This window comes from Simochromis diagramma, unplaced genomic scaffold, assembly GCF_900408965.1.
Source record: "Simochromis diagramma unplaced genomic scaffold, fSimDia1.1 OVJJ01000421.1, whole genome shotgun sequence".
Lineage (NCBI taxonomy): Eukaryota > Metazoa > Chordata > Actinopteri > Cichliformes > Cichlidae > Simochromis > Simochromis diagramma.
Genome location: NW_024387250.1, coordinates 4,207,226 through 4,231,339, shown reverse-complemented (window position 1 = coordinate 4,231,339; position 24,114 = coordinate 4,207,226). Strand labels below are relative to the sequence as shown.

Here is a 24,114-nt window from a genome sequence, read left to right as displayed (position 1 = left end):
TAAAGCTGGGCGAGCTCCCTGAGCCACATCAGCCCCAACTGAACTCTGCATTGCCTGCTGGGTAATACTCATCCAGCGATTAAAACTTCTTAAACAGAGAGCTGACCCAGACTTCCTGTATTGGGGTGCTGGTCCCGCAGACTGACAATAGGGAATAGTTAACCCAAAGGATTGTACAAGGTAACTGCAAGTGAATAAAAAAAACCCATCTGTGACAGATAATTGTATAAATTCCTTTCGTTTTGTTAAGGAATATATATATATATTTTTAGTACTTATTTTCTGATTATTTTTGTCTTATGCAGGCCAGAATATTAAGAGGCCACTTTTCACTCATTAAGTGTTTTAAAGGTCATAAATTGCTGAGCAAGACTGGAACACTGTGCAGAACAGGAAACTGTGCAGAACAGGGAGTCTTGTGCAGAGCTGCAGAGGCAGAGTGTAGCGCAGAAGTTGTTTTGATCAAAACTGTGTGTGACGTGTAAGTACCAAAATAACAGGAGGAGGGAGCTGACTATAGGCCCAGGCCAGCCGAGAGATATAATCTCTCCAGCGTGTCCTGGGTCTGCCCCGTGGCCTCCTCCCGGTGGGACATGCCAGGAACACCTCACCTAGGAGGCGCCCAGGAGGCATCCTTGTCAGATGCCTGAACCACCTCAGCTGGCTCCTTTCGATGTGGAGCAGCAGCGGCTCTACTCTGAGCCCCTCCCGGATGGCCGAACCTCACACTATCTCTAAGGGAGAGGCCAGCCACCCTTCGGAGGAAGCTCATTTCTGCCGCTTGTATCCGCGATCTCGTTCTTTCGGTCACTACCCACAGCTCGTGGCCATAGGTGAGGGTACGGACGTAGATCGACCGGTAAATTGAGAGCTTCGCTTTTACACTCAGCTCCCTCTTCACCACAACGGACCAGTGCAGCGTCCGCATTACTGCAGCTGCAGCCCCAATCCGTCTGTCGATCTCCGGCTCCCTTCTCCCATCACTCGCGAATAAGACCCCGAGATACTTGAACTCCTCCACTTGGGGCAGGAACTCATCCCTCTGTCAGTGCACCCCAGGGCAGCTGTGGCTACAATGTAGCTTGCTATCTCCAGTGTGTGAATGTGTGTGTGAATGGGTGAATGACTGAATGTAGTGTAAAGCGCTTTGGGGTCCTTAAGGACTAGAAAAGCACTATACAAATGCAGGCCATTTACCATTTACCCGACCCGGAGTGGGCACTCCACCCTTTTCCGGCTGAGAACCATGGCCTCAGATTTGGAGGTGCTGATCCTCATTCCCACTGCTTCACACTCGGCTGTGAACCGTACCAGTGCGAGCTGGAGGCCCGATGAAGCCAACAGAACCACATCATCCGCAAAAAGCAGAGACGAGATTCTGAGGCCACCAAAGTGAAAGCCCTCCGCCACTTGGCTGCGCCTAGAAATCCTGTCCATAAAAATTATGAACAGAACCGGTGACAAAGGGCAGCCCTGGCGGAGCCCATCACCCACCGGGAACAAGTCCGACTTATTGCCGGCAATGCGAACCAAGCTCTTGCAACGGTTGTATACGCATCGAATGGCCCGTAGCAATGGGCCAGACACCCCATACTCCCGCAACACCTCCCACAGGACACCCCGAGGGACACGGTCGAATGCCTTCTCCACGTCCACAAAACACATGTAGACTGGTTGGGCAAACTCCCATGCACCCTCAAGTATCCTTGAGAGGATAAAGAGCTGGTCCAGTGTTCCGCAACCAGGACAAAAACCACATTGTTCCTCCTGTATCCGAGGTTCGACTAGCGGACGAACTCTCCTTTCCAGTACCCTGGCATATACTTTCCCGGGGAGGCTGAGGAGTGTGATCCCCCTGTAGTTGGAACACACCCTCCGGTCTCCCTTCTTAAAGATGGGGACCACCACCCCGGTCTGCTAGTCCAGGGGTACTGCCCCTGATCTCCACGCAACATTGTAGAGGTGTGTCAACCAGGACAGCCCTACAACGTCCAGAGCCTTCAGGAACTCGGGGCGGACCTCATCAACACCAGGGGCTCTGCCACCAAGGAGTTGTTTAACTGCCTCAGTGACCTCGCCCCCGGAAACTGGCGGGTCATTCCCTCATCCCCAGACTCTGCTTCCTCCTCGGAAGACGTGTCAGTGGGATTAAGGAGGTCCTCGAAGTGTTCCTTCCACCGCCTGACAATTTTCTCAGTAGATGTCAGCAGCGCTCCGCCAGCACTATACACAGTGCAGGTAGAGCACCGCTTTCCCCTCCCGAGACGCCTGACGGTTTGCCAGAATCTCTTCGAGGCAGTCTGAAAGTCTTTTTCCATGGCCTCTCCGAATTCCTCCCACACCCGAGTTTTTGCTTCAGCCACTGCCCGAGCCGCATTCCGCTTGGCCTGTCGATACTTGTTGGCTGCCTCCGGAGTCCCACAGGCTAACCAAGCCCGACAGGACTCCTTCTTCAGCCTGGTGGCTCCCTTCACCTCTGGTGTCCAGCATTTGGTTCGGGGATTACCACCACGGCAGGCACCAACCACCTTGTGGCCGTAGCTCAGTGCAGCAGCTTTGGCAATGGAGACGCTGAACATGGTCCATTCGGACTCAATGTCCCCAGTCTCCCTCAGAATGCTGTTGAAGCTCTGCCAGAGGTGTGCGTTGAAGATCTCGCAGACTGGGGCCTCAGCTAGACGTTCCCAGCACACCCTCACTACGCGTTTAGGTGCACCGGGTCTGTCCAGCGTCCTCCCCCGCCACCTGATCCAACTCACCACCAGGTGGTATTCAGTTGACAGCTCAGCCCCTCTCTTTACCCGAGTGTCCAGAACATATGGTCGCAGGTCTGGTGATACGATTACAAAATCGATCATCGACCTATGACCTAGAGCGTCCTGGTGCCACGTGCACTTATAGACACTCTTATGTTCGAACAAGGTGTTTGTAATGGCCAAACTGTGATTTGCACAGAAGTCCAATAACAAAACACGGCCCGGGTTCAGATCAGGGAGGCCGTTCCTCCCAATCACGCCCCTCCAGGTCTCGCTGTCGTTACCCACGTGAGCATTGAAGTCTCCCAGCAGGACAACAGAGTCTCTAGGTGCAGCACCTTCCAGCACCCTCCCCCCAGGGACTCTAAGAAGGCTGGGTACTCTGAACTGCCACTCAGCGCATAAGCGCAGATGACAGTCAGGACCCGTTCCCCGACCCTAAGGCGCAGGGAACAAACCCTCTCATCCACCGGGAAAAACTCCAACGTACCGGCAGCAAGCCGAGGGGATATTAGAATACCCAGCCCGCCGCCTCTCACCAGGGGCAACTCCAGACTGAGACAAAGTCCAGCCCCTCTCCAGGAGACTGGTTCCAGAGCTCAAGCCATGCGTAGAGGTGAGCCCGACTATATCTAGCTGGTACCTCTCAACCTCACGCACTAACTCAGGCTCCTTCCCCACCAGAGAAGTGACATTCCATGTCCCTATTGCCAGTCTTGGCAGCCGGGGATCAGTCCGCCAGGGCCTCCGCTCCTGGCCACCACCCGGCACACAATGCACCCGACCCCTATGGCGCCTCCTGCGAGAGGATGGGCCCATGTCTCCTCTTCGGGCTGTGCCCGGCCGGGCCCCATGGACTAAGGCCCGGCCGCCAGATGCTCGCCCTCGGGCACCCTCCCCGGGCCTGGCTCCAGGGCGGGGCCCCGGTAACCCTATCCCGGGCAGGGTAAACTGTTCCCTCAATGTTCTCTTCATAAGGGTCTTCTGAATCGCTCTTTGTCTGGTCCCTCACCCAGGACCAATTTGCCATGGGAGACCCTACCAGGGGGCAAAAGCCCCCAGACAACATAGCCCCTGGGATCCCTGGGACACACAAACCCCTCCACCACGATAAGGTAGCGATTCACGGAGAGGTCTCTCCAAAGATCCTCAGGATTTTCTATACAGGCGCTGTGGAGAGCATCCTCACACAGAACATGACATCGTGGTTTGGGAACAGCTGTGTGAAGGACCAAAAAGCTCTCCAGAGAGTGATCCGTACAGCAGAACGCTGCTGCACGATTGCTCTCCCCCCGCTTCAGGACACCTACACCAGGAGATGCCGGACTAGAGCAGCGCAGATACTGAAGGACCCATCCCATCCTGGCAACAAACTGTTCCAACTTATGCAATCTGGTAGAAGGTTCCGCATCATCTGGGCAAGGACAGAGAGACTCAAGAGGAGCTTCTATCTCCAAGCCATCCGGGCCCTAAACACACACAAATCCGCCCTCTCACATCATCTATAATTGACTGAGACAGGACTCTCTTCCAGACACTCTAAACCCAGGCACAATGTACATTTCAAATTCCTTTAATTTTAAATATGTGACAAATAAAGAACCTTGAACCTTGAACCTTGATCTGCAGATGCTTACCATCGTGCGGATCTCTCTTCCGGAAGATAATATATTGAATAAAATGATTATAAATACTTTGACCACTCTGAGTCTACATCTTCTCTGTCCAGTAGAAAAATAAAAAGAACTGGTTTCAATATTTTCCTTTTCTTTTTGAAAAGTATGCATCAGAAAGTCAGAACAGTGAACTATTAAGAGACCACTGTAGTCCAATACAGGGTACAACACAGCTGAGTTGCTGGTTTAAGTCCAGCGACATTGTACAAGCACAACATTGTTCTTCTCTTAAATCTGTTGTTTTATTTCTGTAACCTTCTGTAATATCTTACTCACTTAAGAAGCTGAGGACTGACAAAGGTTAACACATCCTGCAGAAGTTTGAAGCAGACAGATTCAATCAGAATCCTTTTAAAGGTCTTGTAAATGGTGGTAATCAGCCATGAATTGGGATAGTTCTCTTCCTCCTTATTGTCCTTTTTCTTCTTTTCATCTTCCTTCTTCCCCCTTTCCTCCTAAAAGAACAGATTGTTTAAACACAGTTGATGAGATTTATTCAGAAAAAAACATAGTGATGTTGATTAGTGGTGTTATTAAAATCCGTTTAGACTGTAGCTCAATATAGTGTACATGTGAGTGGAAGTGTTTGAATGCTCTCACCATCATTAGTACATCCTGACTGACTCCTTTCCCCAGACCACTGGAAAGGCCATTTTGCTGTGGGTCTTCCTGGGCACTGTCTCTGGTTTTAGCTGATTTCTTTTTCATCTTGTTCTGGAATCGGACCCTAGCTGCATCCAACTCAGGCTTCATGAAATGCTGGAAACGCTCATTGATGAAAGCAGTGCTATCACTCTCATTCAGATCCCACATGTCCTCCTGAACCAGAGGTTGTTTGTAGCCTTTTAAGACCATACTGTAAAAACAATGAGAACTTTGAAGACATGGAGCACATATGTAGGTGCTTGTTAAGATTCCGACTATAGTGACCTTAATGTTACCTGTTTAACCAGTTGAATGTTATTCTACTCAAAAATGCTGCACCTGCTTCAGGATTCTGTGGATAAAAACAAGGTTCAATCTATCTTATTTAATCTATGCTTATAAAACTTCACCCTCGGAAAACAAACAAACAAAACCAATAACAAATAAAGGGTACCTTTTTTATAAGGTCTTTGTCTTCTGGGGGAATATCAGCCACAGTAGAAAGAACTAATGAAATCAGTTTAAGCCCAAAAGAAATGTAGAAAAGGCTGAAACGTGGGACATCACGGACCTCGCCCTAAATACCAAAAATGAGAGAAAGAAATACTTTAAAGGGTCCCGAAGAAACAGAAAACGGTTTGTTATGGAAAATATAGAGTCAATCATATCAAGTTATTGCATCATGTCTGAGTAAATCTACTATTTGTCTTCTACTTTAATCCAACTTGATCAAATGTCTTCACTCATACCAGTCTGAGAGCCTCTCGTAGGAGGGTCTGGAAAGGAAAGATGTCACACACTACAAGGAGCAACCAGAAGAGGAAAATAGAGGCAGAGTCTATTGCTCCTTCCCATCTTAATCCTTCATGGCACAGCAGGACAAGGATCTAACAAAGAAGACACATCAGAACATAAAAACAAATCCTTTCAAATTTAAATAAATAAATATAAAGGTTGCTCAATTTACCCATGTGATTGCAAATAAAGCTGGATTTGCGTAGTATGCAGCAGCATTTTTTGAAGATTGGTCACTGTTTGGACCAAAATCTTCTCCTAGTGTGACTCCCAGGTGTGCTATGGCTGTCAGGAACAACAGAGACGCCACAAGCTGAAGGAAGAAAACACAGACCAGACAGGAGAATAAATCATGTTATTTTATGCAAAAAAAATTTTTTAATAATCTTTTGCATAAACTTTTAACCAATACTATGTTTTTTTTTCATGAGATAACAAATACTTAAAAATAAGTTCTTTCCCTTCATTCCTTCAAGGTTTTAGAGAAGTGATAACAGATGCTTAAAATACGCAGAATGAGACATCTCTTTGCCCTTTTGCTGTAAATGACTTGTCCTTTCCATGTTAGAACATTTCATACACAGTATATGCATTTATAATAAACTCACAGAGAATGGCCTCTCGGTGTTTTTGACCTTAACAGAGAATTTACACTACATGTGTTTTAGCTTCAATGTATACACTCTTTTTTTACACTGACCTTTGGAAAAACATTGTTCTTTTTATATTACTCCAGTCCTCAAGGGCCAGTTTTCCCAAATTTTTCCATGTGTCCCTTCTGCAACACATCTGAATAAAATTCAGTAGGTCACAGGTTCTCAAACTGTGGTACGCGTACCACTGGTGGTACATGGGCTCCCTCAGGAAGTCTCTAAAACTTTTTGAAGACTGAATAATATACCATGTTCTGATTCAGGGATTTCTGAAAAATTAAAACGTAAAGCTCTGCTATCACTTTCGACATAAATGACGACAGGAAACTAAGCAGCAGTGACATTTATATGGTTACTGTAGTTGGACTAGCTGGTATATAATGATGTGCTACGTGGTGGCTAGCTACACAACTATGGTTAGCATAATATAAACACAGTGAAGCTGGAGGATGAACGCTAACTTTTTTCAACTCGACAAAAGTTAACGTGAGGTTTCCCAATGTTTAGGGACAAATGCAATTACATATCGGGATGATGTAAATGGACCAAAAGTCAGTCATTACTGAGATAATCCATTCACAGTACGAGGTTGGTCATTAATATACTGCTGCATGGGCTGGGCTGTTGTTACATTGTAAGGTTTTAAAAACTGAGTTTTAAAATGAATAGTGGTAATAAAAATTGAGAGAGGTCAACAGTTATCACAGCCTTTTTTTAGGGGCTTGTTCAGATTAAGTAGGACAAGATACAAAGCATTAAACATGCTAAAAACACAACAGCCTTAACAGGGCTCTAGAGTGCGACCAATTTGGTCGCAAATGCGACCAAATTTTTCAGTGGTGCGACTAAAAAAAAAATATTTGGTTGCACCTGTGCGACCAAATGTTCGGGTAGCAAAAAAAAAAAAAATCTGCAACCTTCCCTGTGGTCAACAACAGACACATTTTGCCCCTATCGTGGACTAAACCAATCAGAGATAGTAAGGGGCGGGACCTCTCTGATTGGCCGTGGTCCAGTTGAAAGTGCAGGGGGAAGTGGGAGGTGAGTAGCTTGAATAAAGCGATATCAATTCATTAAATCCTGAATCGAATTTTAAATATAACTGTGTTTTGCCAGAAACGCCAGATTCTCAGATTAAAGCTCACAAAACCATTTCAACAACAACCAAACAGCAAATGAGAGCAGGTACATGGATTCCACACAAAGACGTAAACACAGAACGGACCGACACATCAGAATCAACTTTGTCTTTCTCGGCTTTCTCACCCGATGGCCCGTAGACGGGTCGGAGCTTAGCGGTTCTGTTGCGTCCGGTCCGCGCTGTGATTACGTCTTTTTGCGCTGATTCTGAGCTGCAGGTTTTGTCTCTCTCCAACCAAAATTCACCGAGCCAGCAGCAAAAGAAGCAGCAAAAGAAGCAGCAAACTGCGCTTCACATTTGGTCAATGTCGTCATGAATTGTGCTGTTTTGCTTCCACGACTATTAAAATCACACTTCATGCACAGCTAGCTCTCTCTCTATCTCTCTTTGTACTTGAAGAACAGTTTCCCGTCTCCAATCTCTGTTTTCTGTATTATTCATTCGCTTATTACCCACCAGTCTACCGTTGTTTACAGCGCTGTCGGCCGCTGTCTTTTTCTTTTCTTTTTCTTTTCTTTTTCTTTTTTTCACTTAAATGACCTCGGACAAGAAAGCCTATTTTTTCTGTTGTTCAATACTGAAGAAATTTAAACTTTATATGCAGAACATTGTAGAATATTTTTAAGGTTATCTGCTATAAAAAGCCAGACCAGGGAAAATCTCCTTCATGTTTTTCTGTGTTTTATTCTCAGTTACTTTCACACAAAGGCATCTGCTGTGATGTTCACAATTCTGATGAAGTCAGTACTGATAAATGATCAGAATTATAATATTTCTGACTGTCTGAGGCTAAGTTGAATCGAATCGGGACTTTGAAAACCGGAATCGAATGGATTATAGAAATCAGTGATGATACCCAGCCCTAGTGAGCAGCCTAGGCATGACAGAAGTGGATGTAGCTGTAATAAGAAAATAACTATTGATAACTTTTCTGTTAAGTTAAGGCCTGATCCTTCTGAAATTCATAGCCAGTGCTCTGACATGGTGTCATCAATCTTTGAATGCTGAAAAAGCACAGTGTATCCAGAAAAACACATTATATTATATCAATTATTATAAAATTTGTGTGCGCCTAACTTTTGTGCCGGTACGCCTAACTTTAAAAAGTTAGGCGTACCGGTACGCCCATGGCAAAAAGTTAGTCTAGTAGTAGTAGAGTAGTTTTGACCCGAAGGCAGGGTTCATCACTTACAGACTGGATATCAACCTGCTGTGAATGTTTTAATGCAGTACAGTTGTTACTATTATCACTTGTCACATCCTGATTATGACAGTTAAAATAAATAACATTCACATAAGAAATAAAATTGTCTCGTGTAAATTGTATATGGTGTTAAATAGGCCTATACTACTGTACTTTTGTTTGGGGTTGCCACCTCAGCATGCAGTCAAGGCATCAGAATAATATAGGAAAATAATGAAAAAGCCTAACAATAGGTGCAGTTGTAAAGAGGTTTGCACAGTCTGTAAAATGAGTAATATATGTATTGATTGTGTTTTTCATTGTGTAGCTATTTTTCTGCATTTGAAAATGCATTTGTGAACTAGCATGAAGTGTGGAAAGAGGGGAATGTTAATGCAATACTGAGAAACCCTCAGATTAAAGTGAAAACTAATCTTTAATTAGGATGATTACAGTCCATAGGGGGAAATGAACAGCAAAAATCAAGCTTTTTCAGAGAACTTGGAGCACTTGAAGGCAGGTTAACAAATGACCTGACAAAGAACAAAGGAAATAGGTTATAAAATCCACACATAAGAATTAAGGGAAATGGACATAGCTGGGGAACAAAGCAAAACTTAAAAAGAAAGAAAAACTAAATGCAAGAGACAGGAGAAAAATGACTAGCAAAATAAAAACAAAACAAAACAAGGAATGAGAAACAATAGTTTGAAAGAGGGAGACAAGAACTTTACAGAATGAAGAACACTGAATGAGCACATTGAGCAAACACTGAGAGAAAAACTTCAAAGTTCTACAATCAGGACTACGGTAACTTTGTAGTTCTACGTAGTTCTACAAAGGTCCCTGCAAAGTCACAGAAAATGTTAGTGGTAACGGTAAACAAAACCTTTAAAGCACTGTAATTCTTCATACTTGCAAACTGCTACACAGCGTACAGATTGGCAATGTGCCTCATTTTTGTGTAGGTCCTGATGGTGTCTGTGAAGGTTCTCAGTCATCGAGGTCATCGTAGTCTAAGGCAGCGGTCCCCAAACCCCGGGCCTCGGACCGGTACCGGCCCGTGAGTCGTTTGGTACCGGGCCGCGAGAGTTGAGGCTCAGGTGTGAAATGTATAGTTTTCAGGGTTTTTATCAGTTTTCAGCGTTATTTTGTTATCGTTTTTATCGTTTACTCGGTTTTTGTGTGTTATGAATATATTTTCTTTTTTTCGGTACCGGTACTAGTTTTATTTTGTTGTATTTATCCGCGACACCTTAAAGGCCGGTCCATGAAAATATTGTCGGGCATAAACCGGTCCATGGCGCAAAAAAGGTTGGAGACCGCTGGTCTAAGGAGTTGGAAAGAAAAGCGTCTGAACTTCTGTAAGTTGCTTGAAGAGGTTTCACCTCTCATCCGAGAAGCTTCTTCAGTTCTAAGGTCAAACGGTGGAGAGTCCCAGATTTAAACCCAGTGGGAGTTTCCCCCCAAAGAGGGACAAAGGACCCCCTGATGATCCTCTACCTAATCACATGAGCCAAGGTGTGAAAACGGGAGTGGGTCACAATCAGCCAGGGTTTCCCGTTTTCACACCTTGGCTCATGTGATTAGGTAGAGGATCATCAGGGGGTCGTTTGTCCCTCTTTGGGGGGAAACTCCCACTGGGTTTAAATCTGGGACTCTCCACCGTTTGACCTTAGAACTGAAGAAGCTTCTCGGATGAGAGGTGAAACCTCTTCAAGCAACTTACAGAAGTTCAGACGCTTTTCTTTCTAAGCTCCTTAGAGTAGGTCCTGATGATGTACAGATAACCTTTTAGGGTTTTCACTGAAACACCACAGCTATGACAATTTCTGAACTACCTTAAAATGCTTATTCAAACTCACCTTTTTACCATACCCCTTGACACCAATAAGTCATATAATGAATGCTGAAAGAAAGAAAAGCAAGTCTGTTTGACTGGAGGGTCACTTGAATAAATAAAGCTGCCTAAATGCAAATAACAATAATAATAATAATGATAATAATAAAATGTGTACTGAACAGTGTCTATTGCAGGTAGCCAAAAAGATAAAAACCCTAACATCACTTCAGCCTTTAGCTTTGCTAGCAAGCCTGCTCTCAGTATCATGCTAGGAAGAGTTTGTTTAATAGTTAACTAATACCTCTGTTAACTATATAGAATAGTACTAGTCATAGAGATTTAGTGCCAAGCTAGAGTAAAGACAGTGTGCTAATAACACTGTGTTTGCTACACTTGACTTGCAGGTGCAGTGTGTACGGTTGTGCCCTGCTGCTGACTGTGACTGCTCCTTTTTCCTCCTTTCAAATAAGCTATTGTCGTTTTTACAACAAAAAATGTCAGACTGTTCTGGCCTGTGCTTATACAAAAGTAAGCACTGGTTGGTCTTTTAGGTTATATTTGTATAAATGATCCATTTTCCTCTGATGAATTGTTCCCTAGCTTTTTGAAAAAAATCTTCACCTTCTCTTCCAAAAGGTAAAAACTGTCAGTTTGTAAGCATCCCATAATCCACAGTGACCTCTCCATATAAAGTCTGTTTCCTTTCTGTATCGTTGCTGACTTGAAAGCGAACTGCTATTAAGCTTAGTGCCCGTCCTTCACGCCTAGTTTCTTTTTAAAACTAAAATGTGAAATCTTCCGGAGTTAAACCCTTAACTTCTTACAGACATTTTTGTATTAAAAAAAACTAAGCAATTCCAAATACATTATGATCATTTTAGTGTTACAAAATTTATTTAAAAATTTTTTTTTAATTTAAAATGCTATTAAATCATATAGTATTTTTAATTATACAATCCCGTGATTTCATAGGCATTTAACATGTATTGTCCAAACTCATTAATATATCTTGAGAAAAAAATAAAACATGTATTTCTGTTTTTATAAGTTTATGGTATATTTACCAGTTTTGGTCAATAATTCTAAAAAAGTACATAACCAATAAAAAATGCACCATTTTTTAAAAATATACCCTGTGAAGGTTTACAAATACTAAATGGAAATTATTTACTCATAAAAGGAACATTTATAGATGTTGTCACCATTTTCTTGGGATGAATGTGTGAGGTCAAATATTTCATGAATCTTACTTTATATGCATTTTTATGATTTTGGCTGCAGTACAGTGAACAATACCAAAGCCTGGAATAAGTATGCATTTCACATACCACCATGACCACCATCACATGAAACCAAGCTGTTATACAGAAATAGGAGAGGCAGGTTACCACCCCAGATGTGTCCTCGCCTGACCGGAGGAAAGCGGAGTGCCAGAAGGCTGCGACCAGCCTTTGGGCCAACGAGGGAAAGCCAAGTCTAAACCATGGCATCTCCCCAACAGTTTTGACCAATTAAAAGCATCATACATAATTCTCTGTAATGTTAAGTAAAGGTCGCTCTCTTTCAGGACGTTGGTTACAGCTAACTGCTTGCAGACTGTGGTTTTCTGAATCAAAGAGATCCATGTACATGCTTATGGGTTGAACTGCTTGAGGCAATAAATGATTAGAAACTCAGACTACATCCTTCTTTTACCCAAGATAAAAAGAATGCGCAACAAATGCTTCCATCAAAACACAACATATGTGTTAATTGTCAACAAATCCAAGTAAAGGTACATAAACTAGTTTTAATGTCATTTTGTCATCTTTTACTGTCATTTTACTGTAATTTGATTCATATTTTATATATTAAAAAAATTTCATTCAGTTTTTCCTGTAAATCCTGTAAAACCTTGCAGTAAAAAATATTTCTTTACAGTATACAGTTAAACATTTGAAACTAGAAGACAGCTACCTAAGCTATGAACTGAAACAACAATTTTTTATGAAGATGTCTTTATTAGATGGTATTTCTTACCTGTTTGCAGATGTAGAGCTTGGACAGTTGTTTTGTGTTTACATTTGCACTCTGACAGAGAGCCAGCAGGTGCCATGGGGCACAGAGCCACAGGAAACAAAGGGGGATCCATACAAGAACTGTCTGTTCCACACATAGTGGAAGGTCTGGGTCTGGTCGCTTCAGATATGAATCATTCTGAAGGACACATACAAACAAACACATATACATAACAAAGTCCTGCTGCCCTTCTAAGGGAACCATAAAGTTGTTTTAAAAATTCAACTGATTAACTTTTTGAAACCAGAAACTTTCTGAAACCAGAAAGTTAATCATTTTCTTTTCTGCCTTTTTGGAAGATGTCTCACAGTTGCTGTGACAAATAGAAACCATGACCTTCCTGTTTGTCCATTCTGTGTTGAACAGACTGACACAATAACATGAACAGCTTTTTACACGTATATCTTTCATTTTTACTGCCTTTTAATCAGCTTCACTTATCTTACAGCTTTTATTTCTCCAAAGCATAAAAACAACAGCGTTGACCATAGTGCTTCACAGTCAGTAAAAGCACGAGACAATTAAAACAAACAATAAAACAGGACAACAAACAATAGGTAACAACACAATAAGCTAGAACAGACAACTAGTTAGAATCAAAAGCCAAAGTAAAAAGATAAGTAATATTAATATAAAAAAAAAAAACGCCAAAAACTATGACATCAACATGTCCCTGACATGGTATTATAAGGTGTTATATGTCTGTTTGCTGTCATTTTCAACTTACATTCCAGACAATTTACTTTGTATGTTACTAGTCTGATATGTTTGTTTGAATTAATTCTTCAGTCTTTCTGCTTGTTTAACTCACCCAAAAAATGGACCCACAGTACTCCTCCAGAGCTGCCGCACACATGCTTTACAGTGATAGCTTCAGTCAACCTCAGCTGATCAGACAAGCCGACGCCTCTCACCCTCTGCCCCACTACTGCCGTGTTTTACTCAAATACTGCTGCTTTCTCCTCTGTCCGCCCACAGTTCACTGACAATTGTAGGATGTGGCTGTAAGGGACTTTGATCCATGAGGTTTTTTAAGCAGAAAAAAAAGTTGCTTATTCTCTCTACAGAGAAACGACATTAATACAACAGAGAGGTGCTGGATTAGTGAAGAGAATACAAGATTTGAATCTGTACCTGGTTTCTACAAAAAGTACACTACAGGCTTTCTAGTGAGTCAGTGAAAACATTCAACCGATAAAGCAAAATCATTTAGAGAATCAAGCTTTGTAATTTGCGCAAATAAGCTCCTGAGAGAGGAAAAAAAAGTGAAGGACTTACATAACTCTTACCATGCTCTTTTAACTGTGTTAGGGGGAAAACCTACTGAAAAGGGGAAGGGGACGGGAGGGATTTGGAGGGAGTGGGGTCATTAGATCCCTTTTCCTGTTATTTTCTACATAAATATTTTAAACCAGTAAGGTTTTGATAAATGATTGTTGTCTGACTTTAAAATAAGAAAAGTACTCTAGTTCCACTTTGTCATAAGTACACATACAGTTGTGGTCAAACATTTACATAAACTCATCATTGATATGAATGTCATTCTATTTTTTGGCTTTTAATGATTTCTTTGAAGTCTGTCATGGTCCAGGTGTGTGCCAGTGTGTCTCCCTCCGAGCCGGCATCTCCACCCCTGGGAGGGGCCTCAGCGTTCTGCTGATTGCTCACACCTGTGGGTAATTTAGCCGGGGACTCATAAGGCCAGCGCACTCAACCTCTCTTTGCCAGATTCTCAGCTAACCCTAGTTAGTGCAGGCCACCACCGTGATGTCGCACTCGCTTTGTGAATTACCGTGTCTCATCGTGTGTTTCTCTCATAGCCACACCAAGCTGCCAAACACTAATCTCTGCCGAAGAGCTCCAACCTGGACACTGGACCACCTGACAGTCCCACGGCCTGTTCACCCGAACCACCTGCCTGCCTCCCTGCCTCCACGCCAGGAATTTCGGACCACACACCCGGACCACTCACCCCTCCGCGTCACCACCGACCACCCGCGGCAAGTACGCAGTATGAAGGAAGATTCAGAACGAACAGCTTATCCATATTTCTCCTGAACCATACCTGAACGTCTGTACTCTATTTACAGTGACTCTGACCCTTTCCCTGGACCCAGTGTGACTCTCCCTCCAGCCCAATCCCCGGAGCTGCTGTTTCCACTGACCAAGACCAGATTGCTTACTTAGCCCAGGCTGCTTAAGACCCCTTTGATTCAGTTGTGGCACTCCGCACTTGTTAACCTCACTTTCCAGTTTATGAACACTTACTGAGTAAATAAACACAGTCTCTAAAACTACTTACGTACTGTTCAGCATCCTGCATTTGAGTCCTTTCACCTTTGAGGCGGCCTCGGCCGTGACAAAGTCATCGTTTTCAAGGATGAAATGATTGTACAGCATACATCCTGAGTCACTTTAAAAAAACAAGAATTGGGTGCACAGGATGAATTTATTTTGGATTTTCTCTAATCAAGACAGGGTCAAACATATAAATACATGTCCACTAATATTTGGTCAAACGTCCCTTTGTAAGTTACACCTCAGGGTGACATTTTTGGTTGCTGTCAACAAGATTCTGGAGTAATTATGGCTGGATATTTGACCATCTTCTGGACAGAATTGGTAGAGTTTAAATGGGTGAGTTTCCTAGCATCGACCCGGTTTTAAGTGTAATCCACAAATTTTCAGTAAGGTTGAGGTTAGGGTTGGGAAGACCATTCCCGAAGCCTAATATTAGCCTGTTTTATCCATTCCAAAGCCAGTTTTAATAGATGGATGTAAATGGATGCAGAGGCCTGATGAACAGACTAATAACATTGTATCAAAAAAGAGGTTTTTTAAATTAAAACCAGTTAAGCATGATTTCAGAAAGAAATTTTATTTTTCACACAAAATGCGTTACATTTACAATATGTTTTTCCTATGTTGTTCCCTATAGATACGACACATATGTCAGTTTCTTTACATAAAAGTAAAATCAGGTCTTTACAATGAAACCTACAAATAAAACACATACACAGAAAATTGTGGCCCTAAATCTTCCCTAAAAAACAGTATAAGTAGAGATTATAAATTTGTGTTGCTTTCTAATGTTATCCCAGCATCTTTTGCCATGGCGTAGAACTGACCTTCATTTTCAAGCAGGTTGCTCGGCGAATCAAATTCCACTATTTTTCCAGCATCAAGCACCATTACCCTGTTAGAAAGACACACAGGATTTAATAGTAGCCCACTGAGAAATGTCCATACTGTGTGGCTTTGGCAGCCCCAGCTCAAAAGTGAAAACTGATGTGTAAATATTTGTGCTGTCTCTGTGAACAGTTAACTCAGGGGAGATACAACAGACACCGGAGGGAAAGGGTACGCTCATTATTCTAAGGAATCAAAGTTTAAAGGGTTACACAAATAGTGCTGCCTTTTATTACAAGGTTGAGGTCAGGGCCAATCTGTTGTACTGCTAGTTGTTCACTTTTATAATGTCCTGCTAAACTGGCAGAACTATCTAGCATATACCCATTTAAAGATTCATTGAATCCAAGTGAAGTTACTAGTGATGTAACTTCACTTGATGTAACGCCAACGTATAAACCAAAACAGAACAGAAATGGAAAGCAAAATAATCTAAGTAATGAAAAGAACACACAGAAGACCTACAAATGCACAGTATCAGATAGTCAGCTCAACATCTTAGCCAAAATAAAGTAACTTACAGTAAAGTAAGTTTAGGTTCAAGTCCAAGTGTTAAAACTACTAATGGAAAACAGAGAGTCAGTACCCCTTGGTCTAGATCATTTGGTCAAATATTACTCTCATGTATGATTAGGGGTGGGTTTAAAAAATTGATTTCCCGATTCAAATCGATTTTAATTTGAATAATGCGATATCGATTCAGTAAATCCTGAAATCTGTTTTTTAATATAAATGTATTTTCCAGAAACACCAGCTTAAAGCTTACCAAACTATTTCAGCAATCGCCATACAGCTAAACTAGGGTAAATGGATACCACGAAAAGATTTAAACACAAAGCAAGATCCGACGGCACGTACATGTACATGCTGTTGGGTGCTGAAAGCCGATATCTCATATTCTGAAACTACATGTTTTGTCAATCTCCGACCAAAATTCACTGAACCAGCAGCAAAACAAGACCAAATTTAAGCTTCATGTCAGAAAAACATTGTCAAAAATTTCATCCAAAAATGTTAAGGGAAAAGGTATAACTCACCTAGAGCTGTCCATGATACTGTGCAGGCGGTGGGCGATGGTAAGGACTGTGCAGTCTGAGAACTCTTTGCGGATGGTGTTCTGAATCAGGTTGTCTGTCTCCAGGTCAACAGCTGCTGTGGCTTCATCCAGAATTAGGATACGTGACTTTCTCAGGAGAGCTCGGGCCAGACACAGCAGCTGCCTCTGCCCAACACTGGAAAGAGTGTATTAAAGCAATGATATCTTAAGAGTTTATTTTGCAAAAGAAAAAAGTAAACCACAAATGACATTCATGTGTTCAAATAAAATTAGGGTTTATGTAAGTTTTGCAGAACATTACATAAGGTTTAGAATAACGAACTGTACAAAACTTATACTTATAACTTATACCCAGAGGCCGTATTGTTAATTTTATTACCCACCTGAGGTTTTCTCCTCCCTCTGCCACTTTATGCTGTAATCCTTCCTGCAGCCCTGATACATAGCTCTTTAGATGAGAGAGCTCCAGCACTCTCCAAATCTCCTCATCGCTGAACTTGTCAAATGGATCCAGGTTCATCCTCAGTGACCCCGAGAACAAAACGGGATCCTGTGCACACGGGATTACAAATATCAGTGTACTTTTAGAAATATCAAATTCTTTGACAAGGTTATTGTTTATATGTTTGTGAAGGTTCTCAGTTATCCAGGTCATCGTAGTCAAAGGAGCTTGCAAAGAAAAGCGTCTGGACTTCTTTAAGTTACTTGAAGATGTTTCACCTCTCATCCGAGAAGCTTCTTCAGTTCTAAGGTCAAATGGTGGAGAGTCCCAGATATAAACCTAGTCGGAGTAACCCCCCACAGAGGGACAAAAGGACCCCCTGATGATCCTCTAATCGCCTGGCCCAAGGTGTGAAACTGGGTGTGGGTCAGCCAGAGTTTCGGGTGAGTTCATTGTGAAACCTGGCCCCACCTTATCATGCGAATTCCTGAGATCAGATGGCCCAGGATGTGAGTTGGCGTTAAGGCGTCTGGGAAGGGATCTCAAAACTGGATTATAGATGGCAGAGAGTTGGTGTCGTGAATCACCGCCTCTGTTCAAAGATGGTCGCTCACAGTGGACATAGATGGCTTCTTTCACTCCTCTTTCAAACCATCTGTCCTCTCTGTCCAAAATGTGAACATTCGCATCCTCGAAAGAGTGTCCTTTATCCTTAAGATGCAGATGGACTGCTGAGTCTTGTCCTGTGGAGGTGGCTCTTCTGTGTTGTGCCATGCGCTTGTGAAGTGGCTGTTTGGTCTCTCCAATGTAGAGGTCTGGGCATTCCTCGCTGCACTGTACAGCATACACCACATTGTTAAGTCTGTGTTTTGGTGTTTTGTCTTTCGGGTGAACCAGTTTTTGTCTGAGCGTGTTGCTGGGTCTGAAATGCACCGGGATGTCATGCTTGGAGAAAACTCTCCTGAGTTTTTCTGATACACCGGCTACATAAGGGATGACAATGTTGTTGCTTCTGTCCTTCTTATCCTCCCTCGCTGGTATCTGGTCTTCTTTTCTGTGCCTCTTTGCTGACTTTAAGAACGCCCATTTAGGATAGCCGCACGTTTTGAGTGCTTCCTTTACATGTGTGTGTTCCTTCTTGTATCCTTCAGGCTTAGAGAGAACATGTTCTGCCCGGTGGTGTAGGGTCCTAATTACTCCAAGTTTGTGTTCCAGAGGGTGATGGGAGTCAAAGAGGAGGTACTGGTCCGTGTGTGTGGGCTTCCGGTAAACTTCGATGTTGAGGTTGCCGTTCTCTTCAATGTGCACAGCGCAGTCCAGGAAAGGCAAACAGTTGTCCTTTGTGTCTTCCCTGGTGAACTTGATGTTTTTATCCACAGCGTTAATGTGCGCAGTGAAGGATTCCACTTCTTGTGTCTTGATTTTGACCCATGTGTCGTCTACATATCTGTACCAGTGGCTGGGTACTCTTCCTTTGAAAGAGCCAAGAGCCTTCCTTTCCACTTCCTCCATGTAAAGGTTGGCTACAATAGGTGACACGGGGGAGCCCATGGCACAGCCATGTTTTTGTCTGTAAAAGCCTTCGTTGTATTTGAAATATGTAGTGGTGAGGCAGAGGTCTAACAGTGTGCAAATCTGATCAGGTGTGAAGTTGGTCCTGTCCTCCAAGGAGCTGTCTTCTTGTAGTCGTTTTCTGACAGTCTCCACGGCCTCCGTGGTGGGTATGCAAGTGAAGAGAGAGACTACATCAAAGGACACCATGGTTTCATCTGGATCCAGGGTAAGTTTCTGGACCTTGTCGGTGAAGTCGGTGGAGTTCTTGATGTGGTGTGGGGTGTTCCCCACGAGAGGAGCAAGGATGGTAGCAAGGTGTTTAGCAATGTTATAAGTGGCTGAGTTTATGCTACTGACTATGGGTCTGAGTGGGACAGCTTCCTTGTGGATTTTAGAAAGTCCATAAATGCAGGGTATGGCATCCCCTGGGTAAAGGCGGTGATATGTAAGGCGGTCAATAATTTTGTCCTTTTCAACTTCTTGAAGGCAAGCTATAACTTTCTTTTTGTAGCTGCTTGTGGGGTCTCGCTTTAAGGCTTCGTAGGTATTGTTGTCACTGAGGAGAGTAGTGATCTTTGCATGGTAATCTGTAGTGTTTAGGACCACGGTGCATCTTCCCTTATCAGCTGGTAAAACAGTGATGTTGTGGTCTTTGCTCAGGGAAGCGACGGCCTTCTTTTCCTGTATTGTGAGGTTGGATGGAGGGACTTTGGCACTGGAGAGCGTGGCTGAGACTTTCATCCTGATTTGCTCTGCTTCTGTCTGTGATAATTTATTAATCCGTATGGCAGATTCTGTGGCTGTGATGAGGTCCACTATGGGCAACTGTTGTGGAGAAATGGCAAAATCGAGTCTTTGGCTAATATTCTCTTTTCAGGTTCAGTGAGAATCCTGTCTGAAAAGTTCTTAACCCATTTCTCCTGACTGACTTCAGGTGTGTTTCCTTCTCTGGGTTGTGTAGGTTCAGGATGAGGAGTGTGTGTTTTTGAAAGCAAGGTGTGAAATTTCCTGCGTTGTCTTTCTTTTCCTTTAGAGTGTTGGGCCCGCTGAGCCTTGTCCACAAACTTGTAAACCTCTTCTAAGATTGGAGAGGGTAGAAGGGTTTCCAGTTCCTGCAGGGTCTGCCTGATCTTGATCTGGCAGACCCAGAAAAACTCAGGAGAGTTTTCTCCAAGCATGACATCCCGGTGCATTTCAGACCCAGCAACACGCTCAGACAAAAACTGGTTCACCCGAAAGACAAAACACCAAAACACAGACTTAACAATGTGGTGTATGCTGTACAGTGCAGCGAGGAATGCCCAGACCTCTACATTGGAGAGACCAAACAGCCACTTCACAAGCGCATGGCACAACACAGAAGAGCCACCTCCACAGGACAAGACTCAGCAGTCCATCTGCATCTTAAGGATAAAGGTCACTCTTTCGAGGATGCGAATGTTCACATTTTGGACAGCGAGGACAGATGGTTTGAAAGAGGAGTGAAAGAAGCCATCTATGTCCACTGTGAGCGACCATCTTTGAACAGAGGCGGTGGTTCACGACACCAACTCTCTGCCATCTATAATCCAGTTTTGAGATCCCTTCCCAGACGCCTTAACGCCAACTCACATCCTGGGCCATCTGATCTCAGGAATTTGCATGATAAGGTGGGGCCAGGTTTCATAATGAACTCACCCGAAACTCTGGCTGACCCACACCCAGTTTCACACCTTGGGCCAGGCGATTAGAGGATCATCAGGGGGTCCTTTTGTCCCTCTGTGGGGGGTTACTCCGACTAGGTTTATATCTGGGACTCTCCACCATTTGACCTTAGAACTGAAGAAGCTTCTCGGATGAGAGGTGAAACATCTTCAAGTAACTTAAAGAAGTCCAGACGCTTTTCTTTGCAAGCTCCTTTGGTTATTGTTTATATTTATGTGTATACCTGTGGTATAATTGTGAGTCTGTGTCTCAGGTCATGCAGGCCTATTGTAGCGATATCTACATCATCAATGAGGATGCGACCTTCAGCAGCTTCAATAATTCTAAACAGGCAGTTGGTAAGACTTGATTTCCCAGCTCCTGTGCGACCAACAATACCAATCTGAATGCAATGAGAGAAAACACATAAGATCAAAATAACAGCTGACGCATATTTGAAAAAAAAAAATCTACACATTTTTCTTTCTGGATATAAATTGTATTTAACAGTATAGCAATAAATAATGCAATAATAAGCAAATATACTCAGTCTGTACTTAGTTTGTAAAAGATCTTAGACATTTCAGTAACGTTACAGAAAGAAGCAACATTTTTCAGAGGCAGTGGATATTTTATAGCGCTTATAGTCATCACTGCTATTGGCAGTAATTCCGTGATATATGTTGTTGCAATGCAGACAGTCTTTACTCAGTTTTACTTTGACACCAATGTTTCAACGTTGTCAGTGTTTGATCTTACCCTAATCCATTGGGGACTCTGTTGTCCTATTGGGATACTTCAGTGCACACGTGGGGAACAACAGGGAGACCTGGAGGGGCGTGACTGGGAGGAATGGCCTCCCGGATCTGAACCCGAGCGGTGTTTTGTTGTTGGACTTCTGTGCAAACCACAGTTTGGCCACAACAATCACCATGTTCTAACATAAGAGTGTCCATAAGTGCATGTAGCACCAGGATGCTCTAGGCCACAGGTTGATGATTGATTTTGTAATTGTATCACCAGACCTGTGGCCATATGTTCTGGACACTCAGATAAAGAGAGGGGCTGAACTGTCAGCTGATCACCATCTGATGGTGAGTTGGATCAGGTGGCAGAGAAGGACGCTGGACAGGCCTGGTGCACCTAAATGTATAGTTAGGGTGTGCTGGGAATGCCTAGAAGAGGCCCCAGTCTGCGAGATCTTCAACGCACACCAAACAACTTCTTGGTGGCAGAGCCCCTGGGGTGGATGAGGTATGCCCTGAGTTCCTGAAGGCTCTAGATATTGTAGGGCTGTCCTGGTTGACACACCTCTACAATGTTGCGTGGACATCAGGGGAGGTACCTCTGGATTGATAGATGGTTCCCATTTTTAAGAAGGGGGACCGGAGGGTGTGTTTCAACTATGGGGGATCACACTCCTCAGCCTCCCCGGGAAAGTCTATGCCAGAGTGCTGGAAAGAAGGGTCTGTCTGTTAGTCGAACCTCGGATACAGGAGGAACCATGTGGTTTTCGTCCTGGTTGTCGAACACTGGACCAGCTCTTTATCCTCTCAAGGATACTTGAGTGTGCATGGGAGTTTGCCCAACCAGTCTACATGTGTTTTGTGGATGTGGAGAAGGCATTCGACCGTGTCCCTTGGAGTGTCCTGTGCTCCAGGAGTATGAGATCCTTGGCCCATTGCTACGGGCCATTGAATCCTTATACAACCGTTGCAAGAGCTTGGCCGCATAGCCAGCAATGTCAGGCTCGTTCTTGTTTGGTGATGAGCTCTGCCAGGGCTGCTCTTCTGTTCATAAATTTTATGGATAGAATTTCTAGGCGCAGCCAAGTGACGGAAGGCTTTCACTTGGGTGGTCGCAGAATCTCATCTCTGCTTTTTGCAGATGATGTGGTTCTCTTTCATAGCATTCGTTTCGTGTCTCACTATGTGAACGCCTCCTGCGTGACCTCATCAGAAGCTCAAATACCATTACGCCAGCCCTTACAGGCTGGCTAGGTGACGCCCATGTCAGGACGGGCCAGTGCCTCCCTATATAATAGGCTGACATAGCGTCAGATGTCATTCAAAAACCTCTTCTCGCTTCTCACAGAAGCCTGTAGACAACTGTGCTATTGGGTGCTAAAGCTAAACTGTCCACAGATTCGAGTGAACAACTCGGTCGCCGGGCGCTTTGTTCCCAGCTTTTCAGTTGTCCACTAGCATACAAGCAGTAGCAATACTGTTCTGTAGCTAGTGCTGGTGCCAAGTAGCAATACTTTCACCCAGGGAAGTAGCAATATTTTCCGAAAGCGAAGTAGCAACACTTTGCTAATAAAGGTACCTCTAGCTCACCATCAGGTAGCAATACCCTTCGACGCTAGCGGCTTTTACACATTAGGTAGCAATACCTGTAGAAAAGTAGCAACACTTTTCACCCCACGTTAGCGAGGAATAGCAATATTCTCCGCACTCTGTGTCAGTCTCGCTAACGTGCGCAACCCTCTAGCTAACCATGGCTACGACGGCCAACGAAGTTGCAAAACTTTGTCCTTGCGGCAAGAAGATTTCTGCCTGGGATACACACCCCGTGTGTGCGGCATGCCTGGGTTTATCTCACGCTCAGGCTGCCTTGACACCCGCACAAGACTGTATCCACTGCGCGGCTTTCCCACGCAAACCACTCCGCCGCAGGTTAGCTCGCCAGGCTAAACTGTCGGGTGGCGACCCTTTGCTGTGTGAGGCTGCTGCGGCGCAAGGAGAAATTGAGATGGCCGATGATTTGGCCGCAACGCCAGGGCCGAGCTGGGCAGAGGCAGACCCTCAGCCCATCGTGACCGCTTTCCCGTCGCTGGAAGCACACAGAGATCGTGTGTTTTTCCCCGATGCTGGAGTCACCTGGGGAGGAGATGCCAACAAGGACGGAGATGAGTCGGCTGACTCGGACCTCCTGCTGTCTGACGACGGCGAGGAGGAAGATTCCGCCTCCTTGGCTATCATCAGCTGGGCTGCAAAGCCCTCGGCTACCGCCGAGGTTGAAAAACCGACACCGCCGTCTCCCCTGGATCTCGACATGCAGGACATGTGCAAGCGCGCAGCTGCTAGGCTCAACATCCCGTGGTCCGCCATACAAACAGAGGTTGTAAAGTCTCGTTTTGACGGTAAGAAATTGCCGAAGGCGAAAAAGACGGGGAAGCATGTGTTGCCTGTTTTTCCTGAGCTACTCGATGAGATAGCGGTGACGTGGAAAGCAAAACCTTACAGCGAGAAACACCCCATCGTGGGGAGCTCCCTGTTGGATTGTGAGGGGATGGAGTCTGTCGGCCTCCGCCAGATGCCACAAGTGGAGCCGTTGGTAGCGAGCCATCTTCACCCGAAGACGTCTCTGTCCTCATCGGCCCCATCTCTCCCCTCCAAAGCAGACCGCTTCCAGTCTAGCCTTACAGATAAGTGCTACA

General features: G+C 44.1%; 1 protein-coding gene and 1 pseudogene across 3 annotated transcripts in view; both read right to left on the bottom strand.

Moving 5' to 3' along the window:
* The window catches only part of LOC120715002, a 31,200-nt pseudogene extending 17,529 nt beyond the window's left edge, over positions 1-13,671 (bottom strand).
* A 30-nt stretch (positions 13,672-13,701) lies between these two features.
* LOC120715145 (canalicular multispecific organic anion transporter 1-like) overlaps positions 13,702-24,114 on the bottom strand; it is a 49,756-nt gene continuing 39,343 nt past the window's right edge. For 2 of the 3 annotated variants that reach the window (XM_040001981.1, XM_040001982.1), the window contains 6 exons: positions 20,920-21,078; positions 17,380-17,546; positions 16,977-17,171; positions 15,879-15,946; positions 15,053-15,163; positions 13,702-13,811 (listed from right to left, as the gene is read on the bottom strand). In XM_040001981.1, coding sequence (XP_039857915.1) covers positions 15,084-15,163; positions 15,879-15,946; positions 16,977-17,171; positions 17,380-17,546; positions 20,920-21,078 — 669 coding nt within the window. In that variant the 3' untranslated portion in view covers positions 13,702-13,811; positions 15,053-15,083. Of the gene's footprint in view, positions 13,812-15,052; positions 15,164-15,189; positions 15,947-16,976; positions 17,172-17,379; positions 17,547-20,919; positions 21,079-24,114 lie in introns of those variants that run through there. The other variant, XM_040001984.1, reaches the window with a different exon arrangement.